General features: G+C 37.6%; 1 protein-coding gene across 3 annotated transcripts in view; it reads left to right on the top strand.

The window, feature by feature from the left end:
* LOC142337638 (uncharacterized) overlaps window positions 1–13944 on the top strand; it is a 114803-nt gene that overhangs the window by 73779 nt on the left and 27080 nt on the right. For 2 of the 3 annotated variants that reach the window (XM_075387021.1, XM_075387020.1), the window contains one exon: window positions 253–621. The exons of the other annotated variant lie outside the window; for it this stretch is intronic. In XM_075387021.1, the coding sequence (XP_075243136.1) occupies window positions 253–621 (369 nt within the window). The remainder of the gene's footprint in view (window positions 1–252; window positions 622–13944) is intronic. 3 annotated transcript variants of the gene reach the window in all.

Genomic DNA, 13944 nt, shown 5'->3' with positions numbered 1-13944 from the left:
TCTGTCTAAACGTGGAGGTGTGTTTGTTGTGGTTTATTTCCGCTGTTGGAGTTTTATTGAATTTAAAATGTAGCTCGAGTATTTTAGTTTCACCGACTGCGGTTATCTGTTACTTAATGCATGCCAGTCGTTAAAATCCAAAACAGAAGCTAAAAACAATTCTAATGGTAGGCAAGTTTGTTTGCCGTGCATGAAATTGCTGATCCTGGCCACATGCTGATCAATGATAATTCGTGTGAATTTTCACTGCAGCTCAACGGCCTAGACTCTTTGGCGGCGATGGCCGCGATCTCCGAGGCTGTGCCCGGGTATCCTCTCGGCTCTTCCTTTCATTCGGGCACCCTCACCAACAATAATTTCTTACTTAATACCCCAAGAAACCAAAACCACAATCATCAGCACCAACAACAGCTATTATCTCAACACCCCCCGTCGTCGTCAATGTATGCAAATTCTGTGAGCAAGGATAATTTTGGCCATTCTGGTGCATTTCATTCTTTTTCAAACTTTGGACAGCGTCAGCAGCTGTCTGTGATAAACATGGACGCTGCGAGTCACTTAGCGATGTCCTATGTTGACTATAACAACATAGAGACGCCGTTGCATTCTTCATACTATGCGGTTCGTGTACTGCTCGAAGCTTTAACATTTGTCAACTTGAAAGCAATCTTTATATGCATGCATTTTGACGAGTTTGTAAGATGTCGAGATTTTGCACCAACATTTCGGCTGCTATAATCGGCTGAATAATTGCCCCCAACCAGATTGATAGAATTCTAGGTTTTGAGCTTGTTTTGAGCATGTATCGTAGGCAATTACCATAGCTATTTTTTGCTATCTTAAGGTGTTAGACAATTTTTTTCCACAGTTTTTGTAGCTTTATTATTAGCCGCTGTCAGCCTCTTGACGGCTATTATTTAGGCGCTCTGCTTTTTTGAAATCCAAAGTATTTGGATTGTATTGGTGTGCTGTCTTTTTTAAAATCGGTTCATACTTTTTTTGGCTTTTTCACGTCAGTGAGAAGTCAAATTATAGTGGTGATTTTAATCACGTCTGAGTAGTGAAGGGAGCGAAAAAGCGAGTAGGTTTGAAGCGCGATTTTCTCAAATTACTTTTAAAGTGGAGTGAGAAATTGGTAATTGAACAAATTTCAGGTTCTCGAGAGCGAATTGTTCACGTGCATCAATGTGACTGCTATTTTCACGAGTTTTTATTCCTCAACGTGTTTTTTTATCTTTTACTCTCCTTAATGACAACTCTTATTGCTCGCTAAGGATGCCTAAATTAAAAGAATTAATCATTCCTCGTTTTTAATTTAAACTGTTGTTTCTTTACTTGTGCGCTTTTCATTTTCAAATAATTTTACTTTGTTTTATTATTTGTTGTACTTATTACTGTTTTATCACGTGAATGGGAGTTGACACCGGTTTCTAATGAGTAGTAGGTGAATGTGATTAATTGTTTCGGTTTGAGATAATGACACCTGCTTTTTGGAAAATAAAAGTTGAGTTTTTCGTCTTAAGCGTTTGTGGTCTTTTCACTTTGTCTTAGGAACAACAAATAATTCTCACTGACCCTCTAGTGTGACGTATTTTCTGGCCTACCAAAAGTATTTACTTTTAAATTTTGATTATATGCGTTGGTTAAGGGTTTTGGATTGTAGTTATGAGGTTCTTTTTGTTTGCGCCATTGGTTTTAAAAGTATCTCATTTTTGCCGATTTTCTTCCGTTTCTCCCTCTTTTTCGCTTTGTTTCATTGATGCACACCATGTTGTTTTTATTATGCGTTCTTTCTAAGTACGCAAAGAGTCAATATATCTTTAAGCACTAAATCTTGGGAAAAATCTGTCTAGTTATTTGTTTTTTTCTGTGCATTTTTGCACATCTGGCGTCAGGGGCTTTGTTGACTCTCTTAGATTGATGTTGCTGTAAAATATTCATCATAAGGTGAATAGTTAGTCAATTTTTTGAATTGTAATTCAGGACTTGTCCTGCTATGTCTTTTTGTAATTTGCTTTACCTTTCGATCCCGTTTTTCATTTTACTTAGGTCATTAAATTGAGAATAAATTGTTGCGAGTCGCAGCCTGTGAAGAATTTTTCTCTTTTTAATGTTCCTGTTTTTCAGTGATTAAACTACTTGATAATAAAGTTCACTAGAAATTATTTCGTTTGTTTAGTTTAGTGAGCAAGGTTTTGTTGGAATCTAAGTGAATTTTGGGGAATCTTCCGGCAATGTCTTCCGGAGTCTTTTTGCTGTGTGGAGTCTTTCAGCTATGTTTTTTAATCAATTGCATGGGAGTGAATTTTGAAGCCGGAAACGGATGAAGTGAACGGTGTGAGTTTGCAAAATTGGTGAGTGAAACGAAAAGAGTTGTTTTTTGTTCGTGCCGCTTTTTCAAGAGAGTGCGAAATTTAATTGTCAAAGAACTTCTCTAAGCGAGCGCAATTATTTTTTAAAGTGCAGCTTTTGCCAGCCAAGTTTTTCTTAACTTTGGTATTTACTGAAAGTTTCAGTAAGTTATGGCTGTAACATTCGGATCGTTTTGAAAGTGTATAAAAATCTTATATTGAGTGTGGACACTAAATTTTAATGTGTCGAGCTAATTTGGGTTTTTTATTAATTCGGTCGGTTTGAGGTTCTTTGCGCGATTTTTGGTCATGTGTTACGATCAAACTTTTGTTGCAAAAACTAAACAGATTCTTAATTTTTGTTATGGTAAGCCTGATATAATAAGTAAGTACGAGTTGGCAGTTAAAATTGTATTATCTTCTAATTGAAAGTGTTAAACTCAGAACTGAGAGTTTTGATTTAAGACACTGAGTCGGAGTTGATTTGATACCTATGTGAAATACAGTCCGAAATTTGTTTTGTTTAAATTCATGAGCATCGAATAAACGGTATAAAGCAGTTCTACCCTAGAAGAAGTCGTTGTTAGTGCCGTAAGATTAGCGATCCGTATTGTTCCAGGACTTTAGAAATTTGATCTATTTATTCTGTTGCAAAGCTTGTTATTGAATTGTTAAGAATGTTTAAGAAGACTTTGGGAATTTCAAAAACACCCCCCAGTGGTCGCAGGAATGGAGAACTATTTTGATATCGAGGAAAAATGTTACTCTTCCACCAACAATTAGAACACATTTCCTATGGAAAGATGCGTGCGCCCTGGAGGACTTTACGCTGCAGAAGTTTGGGGCAGTTTCCTCTCTGACTCCTCCCACGACGGTCTGGTAGCTTGCAACAATTTGGCAGCTAGAGTGATTGGCGGAGCCCCGCAGGCTCGCCAGCCTTTCCCACCAAGGCGGAAGCCAGAGTCTACACCGTCCGGGATAACAGTCAACACCGATACAGAGAGGATTGGAGATCCACTACGAAGAAACGACTCGCTAATGTTCCCCCTAACACGGACCCGCTGGAAGCTCTAGTCCAACAGCGAGAAGAGAGAAGACTGGAAAGATACCGCAGAAACACCCCACAAAACGCGCATCACTGAAGGGCCACGGGGGGTTGTCCTCTGGTGCTACCAAACCTACCCAGAGAGAAAGAAATCGAGATCTACCGGCTTCGTCTCAACCGAGTGCCTCAGGTAACGGTCACCTTAGCAAAGTTCGGGAAAGAATCCGACCCCACTTGCAAACTTTGCAACGGCAGACCTGAAGATGCAGCACATTACATAATGGAATGTCGGTACTGGAACGACCAACGCAAGCAGACCATGGGGGAAAACCATCCTCTGGACTGCCTCAACAACAATCCCGACAAAGTACTGGAGTTTCTGGAGCGCACTGGGCGCCTTGCGGCCTCGGCATCATTGTAAGCCGATCTACAAACAACAACAACATGGAAAGATCATATGATGTCGAACGCAGGGTAAACGACTACAGAGACAGACTGAAATCACATGAGAATATTTTGCAATGCACCAACAGAAACAGCAAGAAGTTTCAACGGATATTGAACGAGCGACAGTTGAAAGACATTCAGTGACTTCGTTTTCATTAACACACGAAATATCTAGTTAAATAAACACATCTGTCCGATTGAAAAAATCAGGTGAAAAATTAAAGGATCTAACCAGTAACCCAGAATAAACACAAAGCAATGCAAGCTTCAACAGCAAAAACTTGAACAAAGGCGAAAATTATCCGGTAAGTCTAAGTGGATCTTATTTGGATGCTGATTGAGAATTTCATATTGAAATGTGACAAAGAGAACGTCAGAAAGATGTCAAAAATTGTGCAAAATCGCATTCGGCGAGCTCAACAACAGCAAGAACAGCTTAAGGAAAAGCCTTAAGAAGAAATAAAAAAACTGGAAATGCTTGAAGCAAAACTTTGGACTTTTGAGATTACCGGAGTAAAGCAAGACAATTTAATAGAATTAGTGATGTTGAATGTTTTAAGAAATTTGACCTCAAGCTGACATAACATGTAATCCCTGTCAACGGGCAAGCAGGCAGAGTTTGCAGACACTTCGCCGAGTGTATACAGCAGAGTTGACTTTTCACCTCCAAAGCAAGACTCACAGAAGTTTTCAAACACCAGAGAAGCGTTCCAAAACTGAAGCTGAGTTTTCAGGAGATCCTCTTGAGTGGATAAAGGGGAAAGAAATGTTTCTTGCTACAATAGAAACCAGCCCTCTAACTAATGACAAGATTTGTCATCTAAAGGGTCTTGGGCACTGGAAAGGCTACACGCGCAATCAGCGGCCGGTGCGCAGATACTCCGGTGCAATGAACCCACAAGCATGGCATACTGTCACAGAAAATTTGAACAGTTAACTCGTATTGTATGCGCGCAGCTGCCAAAATTTCAAGGAAAAAAAACAGGTGCGAGGTGCGATGTAACGGTTCTTCTGCCTTCATTGAGCTAATTTACGCAGTGGCTACTTTTGTTTGAGTTTTCATTCAGTTGTTATTCGAACATATTTTTGCCCAGCAATTTGGAAATATTCGTGAAGATGTTAACATACAAAAGCAAACGAAGATGATTCGCCTTCATCGAGAGTCCAATAAGGTACGGTAAACCTCCAATTTTGATGTAATTGATTGGCTATCTTCACGAGGAGGCACAATTTTTAAGGATATTTGCTTGTGATAAATGTCCGTTGATGATGAAAACCCATCTCATCTGGAATTGCAAAAAGTTCAAAGCAAGGACTGTTGACGAGCCCTGCAAAGTAGCAAAAGATTTTTTAAAATTATGTTTCTGTTGTCTTGCCGAAAATCTTTTGTAAAGAACTGCCAGAGATCGGGCTGATGTGGAATTGGTGGTTGTGATCGGACCCACAACAAGCTACTTCATTACAAATGGAAGGCTGCGGAACAGGAGAAATCTAATGAGGCTACGAACGTGACTAGAAATGTTAAACGGGACTTCAGCCTTTTGGCCGAGTTCGAGTCTTGGCGAAAACGGAAGGTTGGATTATACGCTTGCAGCGTATGAGTGGATGTGGGTGCATTTACTTTTCTTGCATTAACTCTTCTTGAGTTAGAATGGGACAATGTTTCCGATATCCTGAAAACACGGTTATAGTTTTGAAACAGTGACTTTTTGGTCACAGAGGAAGATTTTGTCTGTGGTGTCTAGCATGTGTTTAGAGCTAGGCGATATTTTTGTTCAGTTTTGCCTTATTAAGCTGTCGGTTTTGATTCTATATTCATAATAAATGCCACCTTTTTAGCTATTTTTTCTGACTGGTACTGGTAATTGTTCTCAATTTTCCAGCAATTATTTTATTCATGATATTCGTTTTATGCATTTTAACGGTTAAGCTTACGCGGGCTCTGTTACACCACTCAGAATTTTGTTTACCTGATGGCAAATAATGGCGGAAGATTACTAAGAGCCAAAATCAGTATCCGCCAATTTTGGTGTCGTGAATACCCGCCGTCGTATACTCAAACGGCTTATGTTTAGTCGCTCCATATTTTTTTTTACAGTCACGGAGTTTTATTCATTATCTTATAAAAATCGAAGTGGAGTTTTGGTTATCTTTATTACAATTCAAAGAATTTGAATTGTATTGGGGCGCTGTCTTTTTTTTTTAAGATCTGTTCACACATTTTCATGATTTTTGAAGTCAAATTGGAGTAGTGATTTTGGTCACGCCGAAACAGGAAGTGGAGCGAAAAAGCGAGTGGTTTTGCGGCGTGAATTTTTTTCGCTCTAATTTTAAAGTAGAGTGAGAAAACGGTGTTTGAACAAAAATTCGGTTTCTCGCTAGTGATTTTTTGTTCACATGCGGCAATTTCACTCTGATTTTTACGATTTTTTGGATCGGATTTTTTTCTAAATGGTTTTCCCAATCCATTCACAGCTCTTTCTAGGCCTAGTTTTTTGTTTGAATTAAATTTTAATTTCTCGACAGTAGTTTTTTTTCACATGCGGCATTTTGACATTGATTTTTTGTTTTTTTTATCTGATTTTTTTAAATGGTTTTCTCAATTCACTGATATTCCATTCTAGGTCTAGTTTTTTTTGTTTAGTCAATGAAAATTCTTTGAATTGTACGTCAGGACTTGTCCTGCTATGTTTTTATTTTTAATTGCTCTCAAACGAAGTTTGTAGCAATTATATTAGTCCTGTCGGTCTTTTTTATGCGATTTTTTGCTTGACCAATTTTTCGTTTGGCGCTTTTGACTTTTTGTCCTCAAAAACGGGATAAATAGGCAGCGCCCAGCGGGCATTAAGTGCTCTTAAAGCCGTTCAGCTGTTTCAGCTTAAACTGTTTTGGAGACTTATACTTATGGTGTGAAGGGCTGTTCTTAGAGGTTGACGACACCCCCACAGGACCAAAGTGAACATGTTTCAAATTGGGTTGACAAGACTTACTCTAAACTGACCGGTACTAGAGCACCTCTGACTGCTGATAACGAAAGGAAGCTAGATCGCAGCACTAGAAGGGCTCTAGCTCAACTCAGGTGCGGTCACTCTCCATACCTAAACAGTTTTTTGTTAGTCGAGCCGACCAAAATGTTGATGAATGTGAGCTGTGTGGAAACAAGGGTCACACAACCCTTGATCTTTTCGGTTGCCCGTCAAGTACAACTACAAGTTGAAGATCTCTGGACTAAACCTTTGGAAGTAGCTATCTTCTTGGGATTAGTAGACCGCAATGGAAATAACATTAAAGATCAGCAGGAACAGGACGGAGTTTTGTACACAAGTTCTCCGAAAAGATCAAAAACTGAGGGAGTTTTTGCCTGTTCTCACGAGTCGAAAAACAGTGTTTCGGTACCAAACACCGAAGGACAAATGGGCCCTGGCTGCCAGGGGGACTCACCTCATCCAGACGCAGCAGGGAGGGCGTGTGGCCCGGGTGGGTCACCCACTTCGGTGGGGGGTGCAGATCAGAGACCAGGACGAGACCTATGATTGAACCTCACAACACGTTCACAAGATCGAACGGAAATCATAACAACCTCAGAAGAGGAAGGCCACCCGAAAACAGCACCCAATGAGATCTTCTGGGAGGCTACAACAATAACCACATTAAGACACCCCCACTATTGACCCCCCGCGCTGTTGCTCCCGCCCCACTACTGCCCAGTGGGGTGGGGGTTGGGTTTGTGGGCAATTTTTTTACAGAAAATTTGCCCCCTGCTGACCAGTTTTTTCAGCCTAACAGAAAATCTCCGTTAGGGTTTGATAATAAAATACTTGAAAATGTTTTTTGTCGATGGATTAGTTTTCAACTTCATTTATCACAAATTTTAGCAGTTTTTTATGCAGATTGCAATTTTTTTCAATTTTCTTTGAAATTTACTTTTTAGGTTTCACCAACCTCAAGAGCCACAAAACCTCCTCTAGGGTCGATTTTAGGTTTCTGCATAGCTTCTAGATGTAATGGAATGTTTTTCAAGATACTAATATCAGCAATTTTTCAAAAAAATATTTGCAATTTTTTCAAGTTTTGATCGTTGAACTTTTTATCATGTTTTTCCGGCACCAGGGTCTTAGGGACATCCTCCAAGGTCTGATAATAAACTGCTGCATAGTTTCTAGAGTTAATGAAGAGGTTACACATTTTAAATCACTCCAGCTCTAGCAATTTTTTGATAAAGTTTAATTTTTTAAAAATTTTCGATAAATTTATGTTCCAAGTTTATGGATCTCTATAAGACAGTGAAACTATTTAAAGCTTGAAATAGGGACACTGGATGGTCTCTTGAGACAATGAAATGGTTTTTGAAGATTTTAATACTTTGAATTTGAGCAAGATTTTGTTAAAATTTGCGATTGTTTTCAAAATTTTTGAATCTTTTTGTCCTGTTCTGAGTTTAACTATCATTACTGGCCAACGAAACTTTTCAAGATTTGCAAATGGGTTATTTGACATAACTCCAATGAGCAAAAGTAGTTTTGAACTTTTTCACCGCGAAATCTGGAAGCTTTTCTAAATTTGTCAATATTTTGCAAATTTTTAAAATAGTTTTTTATTTAATTTATTTACAAGGCTAGAAAACTAAAACTTGCAGAGTCGAATCAAGCTAAAGCTAACCTCCTTAAACTGTGGCTAGCTACTGGCGAAACTAGCCGGTCTTTGGAGAGCAACTCGCTCAACGTTAGTCGGTTATTTTTCGGAGTCGTTTCTAGTTTTTCTGTTGTCTGTTTATTAGCTGAAGCAAGTTTGTTCATAACTTGAATTTTGACTTCTTTTTTCGACCAGTGACCTGTTTTGAACTTTGAATTCTGTTTTCGAACGTCGGAATTCAACTGTAGCTTAGATTCTAACATATGGTAAGTTGAATCTAACTTATAGTAATTTGAAACTGCCGAAAAAATTGAACATTGAAATTTAGTTTTTAGAAGCTCTTCCCATAACAGTCTCCCCCCGATTCAACTTTTTGGATTTTTTTTATTCTTGTATTATTCCGTTCCCCAAGGGCCCAGTGACTTCCTTCAAGTTTTGATGATAAGCTGTTGCATAGTTTCTGGATTTAATGGAATGGTTATCATTTTTGATGAGTCCAGCTTTAGCAATTTTTTGATAAAAATTAATTTTTCGCAAAATTATTATCTGTTCCAATTTTATGGATCTTCATGAGCCAGTGAAACTTGGGATAGTGGATAGTCTCTTCAGACATTGAAATGGTTTTGAAGATTTTAATATCGTGAATTTAAGCAAGATTTTGTTAATATTTGCTATTGTTTTCAAAATGTTTGAATATTGTCCTTTTCTGAGTTGAACGATCATTACTGGCCAACGAAGCTTTTCAAGTCTTGCAGATGGGTTACTTGACATAACTCCTAAGACAAAAACATAGTTTTGAGTAATTTTTATGTAATTTTTTGCTTGATAGATTTTTCGTCTGACCCATTTGATTTCTCTTCCTCAGAAAGGGGAGAATGAGGTAGCGACCAATGGGCATTAAGTCAACCGCTCGCGGGTCGTTTGAGAGCTATTCGCCCGACGTTAGTCGGTTATTTTTCAGTTTTTTTCTGGTCGTTTTTTTAACCAATTTAACTTAGCTTTGTGGGCTCTAAGTTGCCCTATTTTGAATTTTAAATAGCTGTACTAACCTCTGGACGGAAAATTACTAATAGTGAGTGAAATTTGAAGTGCGCCAAAGAGGCTCTCTTGAATGGCCGCCGGCATCTGCTCAAATGTTATTTACACACTGCTTCTATCTGCATTTCACAAAATTTGAGTTATACTGTCTTTTTTATATGCTTAATCTGATTGGAGTGTCTTGAAACAGCAGATGCCCCACTGAGAACAAACTTATTAGATCAAAAAGCGAGACTTTTTGCTAAAACGTGCAGCGTTTCTACATATTTAATTTTAAACCAAATTTTGTTCCACTACGCTACTGTTCTTAGTTCAAAGATGTTTTATAGGCGTGTTTCTTGTAGTTTTTAGGTATTTTTTGGTTATTTTGTTTCCAATATTGAGTTTTTTTGCCTAATTTTTTGGTTCGCCGTGTCCAACATGAGCTGCCCGCATTTTGAATGATGTTTTTGGGTACATACAACCTTTGCTGTTGTTAGATATTGCAATGTCATCGTCCAAACTTGAACGAAAACTTGACTACTTTCAATTATTGTTCACTCATTTTTTGAAAAAAAAATGGCAAAACTTTTATGATAGCCCCACTTTTTTTGTTGACAATTTTTGACTTTTTTGAGGCAATTCTAGGCTAGCATATGTGGTATCAATTTGAAGCTCTCTGCTTCCAGAGTTTCACTAAAAAGATAAGTTTTAGCAATTTTGCTTTTTTGGATAAAATTTTTCAACATTTTCTACCCCGAAATTTTGGGCAACTTATCCTAACTTTTGATTAAATTTAGCTAAAATTTTGGTCAAAATTCAATAATTTACGATATCTAGCTTTTTATTCGAGAGTGTCTTTATCCTTTTGTCAACGTCTCCATATAGTACAGAAATTAGAAAAGAATGCGTTTTTTGGGAAAATGTTGCGACAATTTTTGAGCCGATGCGACATTTTTAATAACCGCCTCAGCTTCCCAGCCGGCTATTATAGCGCGCCTATTTTTTTTATTATAGCTGCGAAGCTGTAAGCTGAGCGAAGCTATATTGCGGTGCTCTTGGTTTTTTTTTGTTTCGTCGTCTGACGCTCTTTTTTCGTTTTACATTTGTTCACACAGCAAAGCTAAAAAAGTCAAATTTTCTGAATGACTTCTTCCTCTCACTAACGGCATTTGCGCGCGTGACGTCATTTCTCACTCGCTTTAGCAAAAGTTTTTAGGTTATTTGTGTGATTAGATTTTGATCATACGTGACTTACCTCACTCAATAAAAATGACTTTTGCACTTTAAAACTTAAGTTTAATTCGAATTTGTTTAAGGTCAAAGGAACTCATTTGTGCAGTAAAGGTCCCTAATAAAAGGCTTCTGCGGAATGAATTTTAACAAGCTTTATTAATTTATCGCTGGATGTTTTTTACCTGGTTTTTTTTTGCGCGGCGTCGTTTTTTTTTCAATTTAGATCTGTGTCTGTTTCTATCTCTATTGTATGGCACGCAGGTCTATTCTTTCGCAGCTATTCCGGCAATCTGCCGGCTATGTTTTTTTACTTCGTCCTACTAAATTTTTTACTTTAACTTAGTTCACAGCTTTTTCAACATTTTGCGTAAAATCTCTGCGTTCACTAGGCTGGTTTCACTCTTCTCCAAATGAAAATGAACAGAGTGAGTCTCAAAAAACGAAATCAGAAATAGAAACGGAATAAAACCATAGAGCCTATTTTTAGATACCCGTTACTCAAACTTACGTAGACGTAGAGGTGCTGTTTCCATAATGGTTTTTGGTTTCGTATTCGATTTTCTAGATAAAAACTTATTATTTTTATTATAAAAACTTGCGTTATTTTTTACTCAACTATTGCATTGTCTACAGCCACATATACCAATCTTTTGGAACAAAACGTTCTTGTTGAGAAAAGTATATAGTATGAAAAACAGTTAACCTTGAATCAGAAGTCATCAATTTGACTTTAAGATAAAAACTAATGAACCTCAATCGAAATTTTGTATAATGCAAAAGAATTCAAACTTGTCTAGTTACAAAACGTTTTAAGAAACCTCTTTTGATAATCTTATCATAATTAATTGCTCTCAAACGAAGTTTGTAGCAACTATATTAGTCCTGTTGGTCTTTTTTTAATGTGATTTTTCGCTTGACCAATTTTTTGTCTGACGCTTTTGACTTTTCGTCCTCAAAAACGGTATAAACAGGAAGCGCAGCGGGCAGTAAGTGCTCCTGAAGACCCTGAGCTCTGTTTCAGCTCAAACTTATGGAGACTTATACTTATGGTGTGAAGGGCGGTTCTTAGAGGTTGAAGATCCCTCCACTGTAGACCCACCCCCCACACTATTGTCCCCACCCCCGTGAGCTGTAACCCCAAACCACTTTTGCCCCACTCCCCTCATAAGTCCTCGGTGCAACTTCACTAATTTTAGCATTTTTTTGACAATTTGACAAAACGTGCAATTTTTCAAATTTTTTGACATTTATTTTCCCTTATTCAGGTCTTTCCCATACCCAAGGTCCAGAAAAACAACTAAGGGGTCATTCTATTAAGTTGCTTGTAAACTGTTAGTGGCCATGGAATAGTTTTTCAATTTTTTAATGTCACAAATTTTAGCAATTTTTTGATAAAAGCTTACTTTTTCCAAGTTTTTTGAAAATTTTTGTCGTTTTTTAAAGTTTTTTCAGCCTCAAGAGCCAAGGAAACTCCTCTAGAGTTTGAAAATAGGTTACTATATAATTTCTAGATGTAATGGAATCTCTTGCAAGTTTTCAACATCACAAATTTTAGCATTTTTTGACAATTTTTGCCATTTTTCAATTTGATATTTAAAGTCGTTATTAAGGTTTTTTGAGCCTCAAGGGTCCGAAAACTTCCGTTAGAGTTTGATAATAAGTTACTGGAAAATCTTTGTCAGTCATGGATTAATTTTCAACTTTTTAGTATCACAAGTTTTGGCAATTTTTTAAAATATTGCATTTTTTTTAAAGTTTTTGAAATGCCATGTTTTAGGTTTTTCCAGCCTCAGGAGCTACTGAACTTTCTCTAGGGTTTGATAATATGCTACTGCATAGTGTATAGATGTTGTGGAAGGTTTTAAGATTTTGATATCACAAATTTAAATATTTCTGTTAAAATATTTGCTAGTTTTTCGTGTTTTAGGTTTTTTCCAGCACCAGGTGCCCTGGGACCTCCTCCAAGGTTTTAAAATAATCTGCTGCGTAGTTTCTAGAGCTAATGGAAAGGTGATTAATGTTTTTATGAATCCAGTTATGGTAATTTTTGGATAAAATGTACAAATTTTTTTTTCAAATTTTCGGAAAATTCTTTTGATGGTCCAAGTGTTTGGATCTTTGAGCCTTTGAAACTGTTTCAGGCTTGAAACAGGGATACTAGATAGTCTCTTGCGACAAGCACTTTTATGAAATCGTTTTTAATAGCTCTCAAAAGCAATTTGCAGCAAATATATTAATCCTATCTCTTTTTTGGAATTTTTCGCTTGGCCGATTTTTCGTCTGGCCCATTTGACTTTCGTCTTCAGAAGCGGGATAAAGAGGTAGCGCCCAGTTTGCATAAGTTTCTCTTGAAGCCGTTCAGCCTACTAGTCTTCAAGTATGCGAAAAACAGAAACTGTTTTGGAGATACAGTCTCCCTAATCCACTTTTGCAACCTCGCTGCGGTACATCCCCGCTGCGCTCACCTTACGCCCCCTTCAATTAATCTAAAGCTAGCCTCACTAAACCGTGGCTAGCTACTGACGAAGCCAACCGTTCGCCACCCGTTTGAGAGCAATTCGCCCGACGTTAGTCTGTTTTGTTTTAAATTAAACTAAGTATTTCGTAATTAAAGATTGTACAGGTTTTTTGGTTCCTCTGAAAACTCAAATATTCTTTTCCGTTTGTGCCCCCAGCTTAGTGGGCGCACATTATTTGCACCCCCAGACGCACGTGACATGTTTTGACAATGATTTACTTTGTAATGCCACGTGGTCTGAAATTGCGGGACGCAATACGTACTGGGGGGCAAAAACGAAAAAGATCCAAATAATTTTCGCTTTTTTGTAGCAGGTGGATAAATACAATGTTTGGTGTTTTTGATATATTAATTTGAGTTATTTTTTGCCTTCATTTGCGATTGTGGGAACATTCTGTGCCATGCACAGAACAAGCGAGCCTTCTTGTTTTCTTTTATATTGTTTTTATTGTTTTTATCGTATTAATCGTCAGCATTGTGCATTTCTGTATTTCTTTTAAATCCTGATTACATTGCTATCCTGTTAAGCTGTCGAGTTATCATATTGTCGACACATACTCTCAACAACTGACTATTCTCCAAGTTTACTCTTGGTTTCCTAACTAATAACTAAATTTTTTTCATCGAACAAAAATCTGAATTCTCAAGGCTAGTTTTATTCTTCCATCATTGTGCACCAAGTGCTTCTTAGACAGCTC

Source organism: Convolutriloba macropyga, chromosome 4, assembly GCF_964194025.1.
Source record: "Convolutriloba macropyga chromosome 4, txConMacr16.3, whole genome shotgun sequence".
Taxonomy (NCBI): Eukaryota; Metazoa; Xenacoelomorpha; order Acoela; family Convolutidae; genus Convolutriloba; species Convolutriloba macropyga.
Note: the sequence above shows the minus strand (reverse complement) of the source record. Positions and strands in the feature narration are given on the sequence as shown.